Below are 16,236 nucleotides of genomic sequence, written 5' to 3'. Positions count from 1 at the left end.
GTCCCATTGACTTCAATGTCCTTAACTACCTTCTCCTTCAAAATTTTTTTCCAAGACCTTGCATACTACAGATGTCAAACTAACAGGCCTATAGTTACCCAGATCACCTTTTTTCCCTTTCTTAAAAATAGGAACTATGTTAGCAATTCTCCAATCATACGGTACAACCCCTGAGTTTACAGGGGGTATGCAGAGGTCTTCCAGGGGGTACATCAACTCACTTAGATATTTGCCTAGTTTTACAACAGGCTATTTAAAAAGCACTAGCAGAGTCAGTACAAACTAAAATTTCATACAGTGATTTGTTTATACTGCTCTATATACTATACCCTGAAATACAAAGTACAATATTATTTATTTTATAATTATATGGTAAAAATAGGAAAGTAAGCAATTTTTCAGTAATAGTGTGCTGTGACACTTCTGTATTTTCATGTCTGATTTTGAAAGCAAGTAGTTTTTAAGTGAGGTGAAACTTGGGGGTACACAAGATTAATTAGACTCCTGAATGGGGTAAAGTAGTCTGGAAAGGTTGAGAGCCAATGCTATAAAGTATTACATTCTTACTCTCAATGGCTAAACCATTTAGTTCATAATTTAAAAACACCTATATGATGCAACAATTTAACTGAAGCATTGCTATCTTATTAGTATACAGTAATGTGCCACCTAAAATATATTTATATATTCAAACATTCTTCTCATTAAACAGATATAAAGATAGGAACATTTCAGTAGAAAGCAATTATTGTGCAGAATGAAAGGGGAAAAACAAACAAAAAAAGCCATCTATAGTGAAGTCAGGGTCACAATTACACAGTCCAGGTCAGTCTCAGATGTGTTAATGCAGCTGAATTTCCACTTAATAAAACATGCCTGAAGCGCATCAAAATCCCCTATTCATTTTCATCCTATTCATTTTACTGTCCTAGCACTAAAACCCAGTGAAATCTTAAGCAATTTATATGTTATCAGAATTATTTATGTTAAAATCAGCAACAGCTTTTAGCCCAGGCAATAGTAGCATATTTACCAGATGCAGAACTTGAGAAAAAAAAAGTTGGTATAATAAATTAATTTGCAAGGAAAAATTAGGAGAACTACTTCATTTCTATAATCGTGTAACATAATTATGCATGAATTCCATAATCTATTAAAAAAGACTCCTACCAATTGTTATTTTTGCATAACAAGTTGGCAGCATCAAACACTGATGACATTCTGTTAGTCACCCCAAAACGCAGAATCACAGTTAAGCATAGCAGCTTATGCATAGTAACACAAAACCACCAACCCGAAGTACTTACCAGTCCAATAAACTGTACAAAACAATGACAGCATCAAAAAGAAGGATATAAGGTGGTACAGAGTAACTAACTGAAAGTAAAAAACAGCTCAAACAACTGACATTAGAATTCATACAAAGAAAATTGAAAGTTCTTGCCATGAACTGTGGACTGCTAGCATTTTTTTCAGTAATTAGGAAATAATATACAATAAACATACAAACTACTTATTGCTATACACTGGAATTCAGAACATTATGAACATTACTTTTTCATTGCAATAAGAATTTTAGGAGTGTAAGTCACCATAGTTATGTAATTTGAAATTTAAGATTAAGTTAGCCATAACCTACACTATGAACAGAAAGAATTATTAAAATGTTAAAATATTACCTTGATTTCTCTTTGTTCAACAGATTTTTCCCATATTTGTTGATCATATGCCCCAATCTAAAAAAAGAGAACAAAAATATCTGAATTAAATTACATTTAATGAAACATTATGCAACAAAAAAACAAATCTGTTTTCACAGAGGTAAGGTACAGCATGAACACACAAAACAATAGATCATCGTTTCCTTGGGCTTGCACCTTATGCTGTTGCATAATCCCATAGAGGGCAGACCCACCCCCCCAGACCTTCCTCATTCCTTCTTGAGGGACTCCAACATACAGGGAAAGGAGAGTGGGTCATGCAATGGGCATGTGCAACATCTCAAAGAATCACAGATACAGACCAGGTTAGGAACCATTTTTTCCTTCAAGAGATTGCATGTCCATTCCACTTCAGGTGACTCTCAAGCAGTTCAATCCAGAGGTGATTTTGGAGACTAACTGAACAATGAATGAAGGATTACTCATCCAAATTTAACATCATCTCTGGAATACTGAGATATAGCACAATGAGTTGTAAAAAGTTATGTACCAATGACCAAGTTTATTCCTGGGGCAATTCTGTGCCAAAAATTAAAATTCTGTGCACAATATTTTAAAATTCTGCAAATTTTATTTCTCAAAATAAAACTACATAACCACACCAGTTTCAATTATTTAGGTATTTATTTCAAAACACCTGTCAGCCAGTATGTCTAAATATTGTGATAGACCCAGACCAGTTGGGTACAGCAGAGTAGTAGAAGGCAGATATACTGGCCACTGGATAAGCAGTTTTCTGTTCCCTGACTGACCAGAGCAGGGGCTGCTACAGGCTAGGGTGGACACATGACTCCAATTAGCCTGCAACAAGTCAGGTGAGGCTGTTAAGCTAATGAGAACACCCGACTCTAATTAAGGCCCCTCTGATACATAAAAGGGCTCACTCCAGTCAGGCCGAGGAGAGCAAGTGCAGCTGAAGGACTGAGTAATGAAGACACCCTCAAGCCACTGGAAAGGGAGCCCTCAGGTAAGGGTGAAGGCGGCGTTAAGAGAGAGAAGTGGGGGAGCTGTGGGGAAGTGGCCCAGGAAAATGTAGCAACTCTGGCAGTGAAAGGTCAGCTGCCAACAGCTGCTGCCATTAGGGTCCCTGGGCCAGAACCCAGAGTAGAGGGAGGGCCCGGGATCCCCCCAACCTGCCACTACAGAAACACCTCCTGGGAGAGGAAGACAGGCCCCGTCAGGACAGGAGACTAAACTGTTCTGGAATAAGCCCATAGGGACAACAGAGACTGGGAGTTCTCTCACCAGCCTCCCTGCTGGCTTATGATGAAAAGGGCTCAATAGATTGTACCCTGGCCCTAGAGAGAGGAGGTCTACATGGTGGGTCGCAGTGAGCCTCTGAGGCTAGCTTAAACCACGTGGAAGCGCGGGACCCATGGGGACAAGGTCGGAGCTCTGCCACACTATACACACACACACAAATTCCCACAGGAGTAGAGAGTTAAAGAAACCCCTATGACAACCCAATTCTTGTTTCTCTGCCCCTTTCCCTTCCCCTCCACCCAAGTCAGGGGGCCACACAGCCACAATCCCTCCCGACCAGAGTCCAGCCACGGGGCTCCCTTTGCCCTGATACCTGCATCCCCTCTCCCTCCAGAGCCCAGCCACGGCCCCCTTCAGCCCAGACAGCTGCCCTCCTACCCCTCAGAGCCCAGGGATATCCAGAGGGAGAAACAGGCTTGCACGGAGTTTCCTGCGCGCTGCCCTCTCCTTCCCTCAGAGCGTGCGGGGAACAGCAGCTTCCTCCTTCTCCCTGACAGTGTCTTCTATGTGTGAGTTGGGTTTTGCCAGGTCCAGTGGCCCCTAATGATGACCAGAAGCACTGCAGTCCATTTCTGGGGGAGAAAGGAAATTCTGCATACACTTTCATTTCTGCAAAATTCTGCATTGCGTAGTGGTGCAGAATTCTCCCAGGAGTACAAGTTGCAGCTTTACAAATGTCTGGTATAAATACCTAAGCCCAAAAAAAGCTATAGAAACTGTTTGAGGTCTTGTAGAGACTACTACGCTACTATGCTGCTTGGAGGGGGCACACTGGCAATGTCATAGCACAAACATATGCAGATTAAATCCTCTGTCAAGACTGGAAGGCCTTTAAGCCAGTCTGCTAAAGTCACAAACAGCTGTGATGAAGATCTAAAAGATCTGGTTCTGTCCAAGTAGAAAGCCAACATCCATCTAACATTCAAGGTGTGCAGTCTCTCCTCAGCCTTATGAGAATGGGACTTAGGAAAGAAAGTTGACAAGTATATGGCTTGATTAAGGTGGAATTCTGGTGCTACTTTAATTCTGGAGCAGCAAACAGAGGACAGGTGAACAGAGGGAGTTTGCCTGGGAACTGTCTGGGAGGAGCTACAGTGAGTGCTGCACCGGGGGGGGGCTGTGTTGTGAGCAGTTGAAGTGAATATACAAGTGTCTGTCTCCTGTGACTATTTGTTTGACTGGAGCTGGTTGCCAGGACTGTATGACCATGTGGTTATTTGTTTGAAAAAAGTGTGAATTGGGAGTACTTTGTTCTAGGTGGGCCTTGAGTGGTTGACTGGAGTGAAGACTTTGAGCCGGGCCAACTGCTTCAAGACAGCAACCTTATAAAAAACAGCCAGTTCTGAAGCAAGTGAGCAGCGAACAGAGGACAGGCAAACAGAGGGTGTTTGCCCGGGGGGGGGGGGAGGGGGGGGAGATTTCCCACACAGAGGGGTTTTTTTTTTGCTTATCAGGCTTCTGTGAGCAGTAAATACAACATCTGCAGAGGCTCTTAAAAGGAAGATATCACTGATAGTGAGCCATCAGATATTGTGACCTGCACAGGATGTGCCGTGTTTGTCTTTCTCTCAGGAGGATAGAAGCGACTTAGTCTGTATGAAGTTCAAGCTGGTCTCTATATTGGAAGACAAGGTTAAAGGACTAGAGACCCAACTATTAACCCAGCACTGCATCAAAGAAAATGAAGACTTTCTGGACAGAAGTCAGTGTTTGGTACTGCAGGCACAGCATGCTGAAGAATCAGAGTGTGCGATGCAGAACGGGAAAGAAAATTGGTAGCATGTGACCTCCAGAAGAAAACCAATGTATCCCCAATGCAGACAGGGATAAGAAACCGTTTTCAGGTTCTCTGCACAGGTACTACGGCAGAGAATGGTTTGGAAGAGTCATCTGAGGGAAGGGACCAGAAGGAGACCCCACTGAACGGAAGGTATGTAATGCATTGTCCTAAAGATGGGGGTTCCACGACCACCACTCCCAAGGGGAGGAGACGGGTGGTGGTCGGGGACTCCCTCCTAAGGGGACAGAGTCATCCATCTGCCGTCCAGACTGGGAGACTCAGAGCGTGCTGCTTGGCTGGAGCTAGAATTCAGGATGTGACCGAGTGCCTGCCGATACTGATCAAACCCTCGTACCACTACACCTTCCTACTTCATGTGGGCACCCATTATATTGCCAAGAATGACCTCGAGCGAGTCACTGCAGCCTACGTAGCTCTGGGAAGAAGGATAAAGGAGTTTGAGGTGCAAGTCGTGTTCTCATCCATCCTTCCTGTTGAAGGAAAAGGACCATCAAATTGTGGAGGTAAATGTGTGGTTGCGCAGGTGGTGTCAGAGAGAGGGCTTTGGATTCTTCAACCATGGGATGTTGTTCCAGGAAGGAGGATTGCTAGGAAGAGATGAGATCCACCTAACTAAAAGAGGGAAAAGCATCTTTGCAGGCAGGCTTGCTAACCTAGTGAGGAGGGCATTAAACTAAGTTCACCAGGGGTTGGTGACCTTAGCCCAGAGGTAAGTGGGGAAGTGGGATACCAGGAGGAAACACGGAGGAGGGTGCAATGGGGAGGCCTCCTGGTCCATACTGAGAAAGTATGGCAATCAGCTAGTTATTTTAAGTGCCTGTACAGGAACGCAAGAAGCCTGGGAAACAAGCAGAAAGAACTGGAAGTCCTGGCACAGTCAAGGAACTATGATGTGACTGGAACAACAGAGACTTGGTGGGTTAACTCACGTGATTGGGTACAAACTGTTCAGGAAGGACAAACAAGGGAGAAAAGGTAGAATAGTTGCACTGTACGTAAGAGAGCAGTATGACTACTCAGAGCTCCAGTATGAAACTGGAGAAAAGCCTGTTGAGAGTCTTTGGGTTAAGTTTAGAGGTGAGAACAACCAGGGTGATGTCGTGGTGGGCATCTGCTACAGACCACCAGACCAGGAGGATGAGGTAGATGAGGCTTTCTTCAGACAACTAACAGAAGTTTCCAGATCACAGGCCCTGGTTCTCATGGAGGACTTCAATCACCTTGACATCTGCTGGGAGAGCGATACAGCAGTGTACAGACAATCCAGGAAGTTTTTGGAGAGTGTTGGGGACAATTTCCTGGTGCAAGTGCTGGAGGAATCAACAAGGAAGAACTGGTAGGGGAAGTAGAAGTAGGTGGCAACCTGGGCAGCAGTGACCATGAGATGGTCGAGTTCAGGATCCTGAAAAAAGGAAGAAGACAGCAGCAGAATACGGACCCTGGACTTCAGAAAAGCAGACTTGACTCCCTCAGGGAACTGATGGGCAGGATCCCCTGGGAGGCTATGAGGTGGAAAGAGTCCAGGAGGAGAGCTGGCTGTATTTTAAAGAAGGCTTACTGAGGGCGCAGGAACAGGCCATCCCGATGTGTAGAAAGAATAGTAAACATGGCAGGCGACCAGCTCGGCTTAACAGAGAAATCTTCGGTGAGCTTAAACACAAAAAGGAAGCTAACAAGAAGTGGAAGCTTGGACAGATGACTATGGAGAAGTATAAAAATATTGCTCGAGCATGCAGGGGTGTAATCAGGAAGGCCAAAGCATAACTGAAGTTGCAGCTAGCAAGATATGTGAAGGGTAAAAAGAAGGGTTTCTACAGGTATGTTAGCAACAAGAAGGTAGTCAAAAAGAGCGTGGGACCCTTACTGAATGGGGGAGGCAACCTAGTGACAGATGTGGAAAAAGCTGAAGTACTCAATGCTTTTTTTGCTTCGGTCTTCACAGACAAGGTCAGCTCCCAGATTGCTGCACTGGACAGCACAGTAAGGGGAGTAGGTGAGCAGCCCTCACTGGTGAAAGAACAGGTTAAGGACTATTTAGAAAAGCTGGACATGCACAAGTCCAGGGGTCCGGATCTAATGCATCCAAGGGTGCTGAGGGAGTTGGCTGATATGATTGTAGTCACTGCCATTATCTTTGAAAACTACTGGCGACTGGGGGAGGTCCCAGACAATTGGAAAAAGGTAAATATAGTGCCCATTTTTTTAAAAAGGGAAGAAAGAGAATCTGGGGAACTACAGACCAGTCAGCCTCACCTCAGTCCCTGGAAAAATCATGGAGCCTTCAACTACCTGAAGGGGGGTTCCAAAGAGGATGGAGCTCAGCTGTTTTCAGTGGTGGCAGATGACAGAACAAGGAGCAATGGTCTCACGTTGGAGTGGGGGAGGTCTAGGTTGGATATTAGGAAACACTATTTCACTAGGAGGGTGGTGAAGCACTGCAATGGGTTACCTAGGGAGATGGTGGAATCTCCATCCTTAGAGGTTTTTATGGCCCGGCTTGACAAAGCCCTGCCTGGGATGATTTAGTTGGGGTTGGTCCTGTTTTGAGCAGGGAGTTGGACTAGATGATCTCCTGATGTCTCTTCCAACCCTAATCTTCTATGATACTTTAGTCAGGAATTTTGGATGCAGACATATGTATACCTTTTCCTTATTAAAAAAGCTGCATTAAGGAGAGTCAACTACCAAAGCCTGTAATTCTGTCACTCTTCTCATGGAGGTAACAGCTACCAAAAATACTACTTTCATAGAGAGATGTAGTAAAGCGCAAGTAGCCATTCGTTCAAAGTGTGGAACCATCACCTGAATTAGATCCCATTCCTCGCTTGGACTCCATGGTGCTACAACATGGGGATTTAAAGTGTCCAGACTCTGTCCAGATCTGATTGACACAGGATTAGAAAATTCCAGACAGCCCACAGTTGGAGGGTGGAAAGCAGAAACAGCTGCCAGATAAACTCTGATGGACCTAATTGATAGGCTTTGTTGTTTTAGGTGGAACAAATAGTCCAAAACATGGTATAGATGCCAGGACTGGGGAAACATCCTTTTGCTTTGACCATAAGGATAATCATTTCCACTTCAACCAGTAAGCATGTTTAGTAGGTGACTTTCTGGTATTCATGAGCATGTTTTGCACATTCCCCGAACACACTGCCTCCTGAGACATTAACCATGGAGCATTCAGGCCATCAGATGAAGTAGGCAGCCATGGTCCTGGGAGTTCAGATTAGCTTCTGAAGGTAGTATCAAAGGAGCCTCGGCAAACAGACTGGTGAACCAATGCTGGTGAGGCCATGTTGGTGCTATGGGGATCATGTGAGCATGATTCTGCTTGAGCTTGAGCAACATCTGGGGAGGTACAGGAGTGGTAGGCAAACAGTAGTTTCTCTTTCCAAGGCCGTAGGAAAGAGTCTGGTCAAAGATCCTTGATTAAGACCTCCCTGGAACAAAAAAGAGCTGGCATATGCTGTTGAGACAAGTAGCCAACATGTCTAGGAGACACACTGACCCCCAAAATTTGAAAAATGAATCGCACTATATCCTGGCTGAGAGACCCGTCATGATTCTCACTGATTGTTCTGCTCAGGCGATCCGCAAAGCTGTACTGAACACCAGGAAGGCGGAAGGCTTTGAGATGTATTGTTCTGGTGACAACAAAACTCAAAGATGTATCACTTCTAAACAAGGACTATCTGATCTGGCCACTCCATGCCTGTTCAAGTAGAAAACTGTTACAGTGTTGTCCATGAGGACTTGTAGGGTCTCTCCCTTGATATGAGGAGAAGTGCCAGATGAATAGCTCACAACTCACATGTTTTTCTGGCGAGCCCAAATCTTGAGGAGACCATAGACAGTGAGTCCGTAGATTTCCTAGATGAGCTCCCCAACCTAGAGAATCATAGGGTTACAAGGGACCATAAGGGCCATCCAGTCCAACCTCTCTCCAAGATGCAGGACCTGTTGTGTCCAAGCCATCCAAGACAGATGGCTATCCAGTCTCCTTTTGAAAACCTCCTACAGTGAAAAAGCTTCTACAACCTCCCAAAGCAGTCTGTTCCATTGTCCTACTTTTCTTACAATTAGGAAGTTTTTCCTGAGATTTAATCTAAACCTGCTATGCTGTAGTTTTAACCCATTGCCTCCTGTCCTACCCTCTGTGGCAAGAGAGAACAACTTTTCTCCATCTTTTTTGTGGCAGCCTTTCAAGTACTTGAAAACTGCTATCATACCCCGCCTTAATCCCCTCTTTTCCATACTAAACATACCCAGCTCCTTCAGGCTGTGCTCGTATGGCTTATCCCATTCCTTTTATCTTTGTCACTCACCTCTAATCCTTTCCAGTTTCTCTATATTTTTTCTACACATTGGTGACTAACACTGGACACAGCACTCCAGCTGACGCCTAACCAGTATTGAACAGAGTGATACTATCAGCTCCCAGGACTTGCATGTTATACACCTCTGTTAATGCAACCTAAAATTACATTTGCTTTTTTTGCAACAGCATCATATTGTTGACTCATATTATGGCTGTGATCCACCACAAATCCCAGATCCTTCTCAGCAGTGCTGTTGTCAACCCAGTTTTCCCCCATTCTGTATTTGTCCATTTGGTTTTTTTTCTCTAAGTACAGCACCTTATATTTGTCTTTGACGAATTTCATTTTGGTGTCTAGTTCTTCAATTTATCAAGATCTCTGAGTTTTAGTGCTATCCTCCAAAATATTAGCCACCCCATCCCCAGCTTTGTGTTATCTGCAAACTTGATTATGCTATCTATTTCTACATCCAAGTAATTAATAAAGATGTTAAACACCAGACCCAGAACAGATCCCTGTGGAACCCCATTTGAGACCTCCTTCCAATAGGACATCATTCCATTAATAACTACTCTGAAACATTCCATTAATAGTTACTCTTCATTTGCAGTTGTTTAACCAATTATGTATCCACTTAATGGCAGTTGTATCAAGCCTGCATTTCTCCAGCTTACTTATCAGAACGTTATGTGGGACTGTGTCAAAAGCCTTGCTGAAGTCCAGGTACATTATGGCCACCACATTCCCCCTCTATCCACCAAATCAGTTACTCTGTCAAAGTAAACCAAGCTGGTTTTGCATGATTTGTTCTTGGTGAATCCACACTGGCTGCTAGCAATTACCCCTTCATCTTCCAGGTATTCACAAATTGAATGTTTTATACATTGCTCTAGTAGCTTTCCAACTATCGAAGTCAGTCTGACAGGTCTATAGCTTGCCAGGGCCTCTTTTCCCGGCTTTTTAAAGATCAGCAGTGCACTAGGCCTTCTCCAGTCTTCTGCGATCTCTCCTGTCAGCCATGAGTTTGTAAATATTATTGCCAGTGGCTCTGAGATATCTTCAGCTAATTCCTTCAGTATCCTCAGATGAATAGTATCCAGCCCCACTGGTATTAATTCATTCAAACTGAATAAAGTGTCCATAACCAGAGTCAGCGTGGGTAAGGAAGGGGCAAAGGAAACACCCATACATACATTGCCCAGATCCATCCACCAGTCCAAGAAGGCTAGTACTCTTGTGGGCACTCAACCCAGCATGTCTAATTGGTGACGAGCTAGGGAGTACACTGATTTTAACCAGCCCTGCAACTTTCCCAGATGAAATCTGGCATACCGAATCACATACATACACATACCCAGTAGTCAGGTAATTGCTCAATGTTGAAAGCAGACGGGCTTTGAGCTCTATGGTAATTTTTAACGTTGCCTGGAATCTGGCTTGAGATAGGAACACCCTTGTTACTGTAGAATCCAAAACTTCCCCAAGTAAATTCTACTCTCTGAATCAGGGAGAATACTGTTTATCAACTGACTCTGAAGAGGGATCAGATCTTGGAGAGACTGATTTCTATTTGGAGCTCAGATCAACCTCATACCAGCCAATCAGCCATCTAGGTAATAAAATTCTTTCCCCCCAGTTTTCCTTAGGTATGCAACCACTGCCACGATGCATTTTGTAAATACTCATGGGGCAGTGGACAGACCAAAGGGAAAGACTAAACTGATATGGGTGCTGGTGACCAGAAACTTAAAGGAATCTCCTGCGGCTTTGATGGATAACCACTTGGAAACATGTATCCTTCAAGTTCAGAGCAGCATACCAGTCTCCAGGATTCAGAGAGGGGATGGAGGCCAAAGTCACTGTGCAAAACCTAGGTTTCTTTATATATTTGCTCAGATTTTGCAGGTCAAAAAATGGGCCTGAGGCCTCCTTTTGCCTCTGGAATCAAGTAACATGAATAGAAACCCTTCCCTTGGAGAATGGGAACAACCCTCTTCTTTAACCCCCAAATGGAGGCGAGACTGGACCTTCTGGAAGAGCACAGGCTCACAAGAGTGGTCCCGGAAGACAGATGGGAAGCGGGGTCGGAGGAAAGAATGGAAATAAACTGCAGGGTGTATCCCTGATCCACAACACTTAGGACACAATTGGTCTGTGGTAAAATAGGACCACACAAATAGGAAGTGGGATAACCTGTTGGAAAATAAATAGGGGAGGGAGGAACTCAAACAAAGTGATCTGGTATCCTGTCCTCAACAAGGCAGTCAAACAGACTGCTTCGGATTTCCAGACTAAGAACCTGCTGCAGAAGAAAACTGAGGAGGGTGAGATCTTCTGTGGTTTCCTCCTGTTTCTGGAATGGCCAGGCTGCCAAAGTGGGAAGAGGGGATATCTCCACAGAGACAGAGGACAGAACAGCTTTCTTTGGGGGTGGGGGGGGGGGAGTGTATAATTCCCAATGATTTCAGCATAGCCCTCGAACCCTTCAGAGTGTGGAGCTCCTCATCCATCTTCTGTGAAAAGCGAGTAGGTACTTCAAAAGGGGAGATCTTGGATAGTCTGCTGGACATCCTGTGGGAGACTGGATGGTTGAAGGCATGAACATCTGTGCAAAGTTACTGCAGATGACATGGCTCTGGATGTCAAAACTGCCCCATCTAAGGCAACTAGCAGCGAGATCCTAATCTCCAATTTGCCCACTTCTATGATGGCCTAAAAATTCCTGTCAGGGATCATCTGGCAACTCGTCTGAGGACTTCAGCATATTGTCTCAGAGAGAGAAGTCATACCCAGCCAGTAAGATTTGCTGGCTAGATATTAAAATTGTTGGCCAGCTGTGAAATAAATCTTTCAACCAAAAAAAGATCACCAAAAGTCTCTGTGTCTTTGTCCTTTTGGGGTAGAAGGCCATTCCTGACATACTCTTTCATTTAATGCTGAGACAACAAAGGAACCTGACAAGGAATGGGCAGGAAAAGCATTCATAGATTTGAGAAGGGACATGGTACCTTCTCTTGGTTATTTTGGCTGTTAGAGGCAGAGAGGATGGCATTGGCCACAAGGATCTTTTAGGTTCCAGGAGGGCTTCGTTGATAAGGAGAGCCACTCTCGAACGCCCTGCTGAACCCAGAACGTCCACAAGACTATGGACCACCTCAACAGGTATTTCAAGAGAGGTAGCAACTCTCCTGAAAAGATCTTGGTAAGCCCTCTAGTCATCTTGGACTAGTGAGGTATTTTGAGGAGCTACAGTCTGAGCATGTTGTGAGGACAACAAATATAAAGGAGGCTGAGGCTGATCCTCTTGTGCTGTAGTGGGTGGAGGTGTCAAAGCCTGCAGGCGTTGAGGGTTTTGCTCGGTATTGACATTGGTAGTGACGCCTGGTAGGAGATCTAAAAGACTGAGGAACCAAGTAGGATCTAGAAAGAGGGGGCATTCCTCTGGGTTCCCGATGGGTCATGGGTACAGCACAGGACCACAACCATCCGTGCTCCAAGTTTCTCTCAGACTGCCTCTGGACATCTGGTGAGTATCAGTAACAAAATTCCCTTGATGAAGGAGAAAGAGAATGCCATCATCTATGTCAAGAGAGAGGAGCATAAGAACCTACCTCAGACTCCGTGGAGGACCCTCAGCCCTCCACGATGGTGCTGATGTCCGGGTCACAGCCCTAGGGATTGGTACCAGGGATATCGCGGTAGGTCGACCCCTAGACTAAATTAGTTGAGAAAATGCTTGATATTCCAATGCTTTGTCCCCCATGCTGGACTGACAGCTGATCAGAAGCCTAAGGTAAGTCTGTAGCCAGGGCCTGAGGATACATCAGTACAGGGTGAGCTGTTTCCTGTACCATTAAGGATTCCGGCACCGAAAGGCAGAGTAGGTCTCATGCTGCTACGTATGCCTCAAGCATTGTTGGTACTGAGAGAGATTTTCTTGTTGCTGATTTTGTTGCACAGAAGGTCAGTACTGTGGCAGGAGATGGTCTAGACGGCCCAAATATTAGTGCTGGAGTCAACACCCCTTACGTGAAAGGGTTGGTACCAGCGAGTGTCTTTTGCAAGAGAACCCATTCCCCTGTCCTCCTGAGTGCTTACTAGTGGATGGCACTGGGGACCTTGATGATCTAGCAAAGCTAAGTCTTGGCTCCTTGGATGATTTCGACCCGTCGTGTTTCTTCCTCGGCACCAAGGAAGCAAATCAGTGCCAATGATTCGAGGAAACGTCCAGAGGACAATCTTCACCAATGACCAAGCATTCTGTGTTCTCCTTAAGCAGGAAGGCTCAGAAGGAGCCTGCATGACAGCCTTCATAAGGATGTGGCGCAGTCTCGCCTCTCGGGTTTTCTTCATTCAGCACTTAAAGTCTTCACAAATTTGGCAGCAGTCAACCTTATGTGACTCCTACCAAGGCATTTTAGGCAAGTGGAATGAGGATCCCTTGCCAACATACATCTTTTGTAGCCGGCACAATGCTGAAACCCCAGAGAACGAGGCATGCCTCAGTACTAGCCGTTATCACCCCAAAACCAGAGGGAACAGATGTTCCAAGAAAAAAAATTAAACCTATACTAATCTAAACTACTATTGAACCATACCACCTATTTATAGAAATATAAGATAAATTCCCTGTGAAGGAAAAAACTTGCAAAAAGCAAGCCAACACATTCTGACTACCAATCATGGCTGGTAAGAACGAATTCAGTGGGGTCTGGGGCGGCTCCTCCCTTTATGCCATCATGCAATAGCAAGAGGCAGCAGAAGGTGCATGTGTCCCCACCTCCCCAACTGTTACCACTAAGGAAAAAAATCTGACTGATGCACTTGGTACACAAAACACCTGAAGTGCAATGGACATGTGCAGTCACTTGACGAGTCAGATTTTCAATTACTTCCACATATAGCAGTGTTCCTAGGTAATACCCAGTGACAGCTTGTTTTCTGTCCAACGAGGTTTATGCCTACCAGTTATGATCTATTGAAGCTTTGACCATGAACAGTGAACTTAAAGAGAAAAGGCATTCAGAATAACGTAATGTTCCTTAAACAACAAAATAATTAAGATGTATTACTAAAGCAATCAAACCTGAATGGAGTTTTCTTGAAACATTACATACAAGACAAAATCACTATTTCTGTAACTGAAAATAACCCTCGATTGTGAAAGGGAAATTTACATTTTAGCCATTAGCTCATTTACTGTCTATTTGCCGTGACACAAAGGTCAGAAAAATACTCAAAGTATTTTTATATGGGTCCAGGAAGAACTAAGTGTGCCTACCTGAACATGTATAAATAAACCTTATAAATTTAACTTAAGGTGTGGAAGACCAACACATCAAAGAAAGAAGAGAAGGCTTTTCCATTTTTTTCATTTAGCAACAGATGCCACACTTACAAGTCCCAAAGAATGAACTCAATACAAAGGAAAGGTACAAATCAAAGCAGCAATAATTCTTGGTTTCAGATCCTTTAGGCTAAGTTTCAATCAAGCGCTATTAATTTACAGCAATATTAATAATGAAGCATATCATTTCTGGACAAAAAAGGGTCTGATTAACAACGTATATGGGAAAGAGTATATAAGAAAATTCAAGCTGACACCAGTAGATTCAGATTTATAATTAAATAAAAGAAACTAATCAATATACACTCAGCCATTTAATTTAGGTACAAAAGGAATGTCTCAAATCATTACTGACTAGTGTGATGTCGCCTCAATTAGATGTTCATATAAATACGGAAGTACCAGAAATAGTGGATATCATAATAAAGCCTTTCTTAGGAGAAACTGTATAATTGTGATTTGGACCCTGCACTGAAAAGGCAGGTACATTAAACTTTTTCCAGGCTTCTGCAATCATCATAGAATTAGAATTATAAACATAGTAACAAGCTAGCATATTTTATATGCTTGTTAATATTTATTTCTCCGTATACAACCATATATACACCAACATTAGTTGTGAGTACTAGTCAAATTGAAGTAGCTGAAAAGTATGGTTGCTTCTGTTTTGTTAAGTGTTGATTAACCAAAGAGAAAGATTATTCAAAAGAAAAGGAAACATTTGGCTACCTTTTAAATGCAAAACATTTTTCAGAGTTTATATGCTATTACTCTATATGCAGACTGAACTGATTCAGTTAGGCTCAGCCAAAGTCCTGAAATGAATATGCTTTGTTATATTGTGTAAGCAACCCTCTCTACTCTCAGATCAGCTATTGCCAGGGAAAATACAATACTATCTAATAAGTACAACATGTTACTGTGGAACAAAATAAACCCAATACCAGAGAATCATGTGTGGCTATGCCAAAGTAAATGATTAATTGTAGAAACAAATCAATTTTAAAAATGAGTTGAAGATTTTATTGGTATTGTTTGAGCTGAGGAACTGATCATGTATCGTATATCAACTGTCAAGGGTTATTTGGCTATCCTTCCATTAATTTACTCTGGCAATTAACAGCTTGGTGGATTCTGATTATCTCCATGCTTGGGGACATGCATATGATTTTCAGCTTCTATGTGAGACCAAGCAGTACAAATGTAGATTCTTCTGAGTTTAGGCCAGTATTAGCTTCTGAGGTTCTAGAAATCCTCAAAGAGATTTAGTCTGCCACCTGACAGTTAAGTCCATACTCTTCCTGGTTTGTAAAGTTCTGTGGGGAAGCACTGAGTTCATTACTGGAGAATCTCAACATTTCCCTTGGCAGCGTACCATTGCCTTCTTGAAGAGGAATTATTTACCCTTGCTTAAAATAAATAAATTTATTGAAAGTGAGGATTTTATCAGTATCCCAGACTTCTTTCTTAGGCTGTGTCTACACTACGAGCTAAGGATGTGATTCCCGTTTATGTACATGTATTCGCATTACCTCAGTGAGAGCTAACGTAAGTATAAACAACTGCAGTAGCATGGTTTCCAGGAGCGGAGGGACAGCGAAGCCATGCCGAAAACATTCTCACCAGTTTCAGGTGGGTTTGTACTCGGCATGGCTCAGCTGTGCTGCCACTACCAGTGCTACTGGGCTAAAAAACTGCCCTTTATACTTGCGCTAGCTCGATGCCTTAAAAAGACACCCAAAACTATCTTTTCCCCACAAACCATCCCTGCTTGCCCCATTC

The 16,236-nt window shown here is 43.6% G+C and overlaps 1 protein-coding gene across 9 annotated transcripts in view; it reads right to left on the bottom strand.

The window, feature by feature from the left end:
• The window catches only part of PHTF2 (putative homeodomain transcription factor 2), a 180,945-nt gene that overhangs the window by 109,768 nt on the left and 54,941 nt on the right, over window positions 1-16,236 (bottom strand). For all 9 annotated transcript variants that reach the window (XM_007063795.4, XM_043552161.1, XM_043552155.1 and 6 more), the window contains one exon: window positions 1,680-1,736. In XM_007063795.4, the coding sequence (XP_007063857.3) occupies window positions 1,680-1,736 (57 nt within the window). The remainder of the gene's footprint in view (window positions 1-1,679; window positions 1,737-16,236) is intronic.

The sequence above is a fragment of the Chelonia mydas genome, chromosome 1 (assembly GCF_015237465.2).
Source record: "Chelonia mydas isolate rCheMyd1 chromosome 1, rCheMyd1.pri.v2, whole genome shotgun sequence".
Taxonomy (NCBI): Eukaryota; Metazoa; Chordata; order Testudines; family Cheloniidae; genus Chelonia; species Chelonia mydas.
This window is presented reverse-complemented; position numbering and strand designations above follow the sequence as displayed.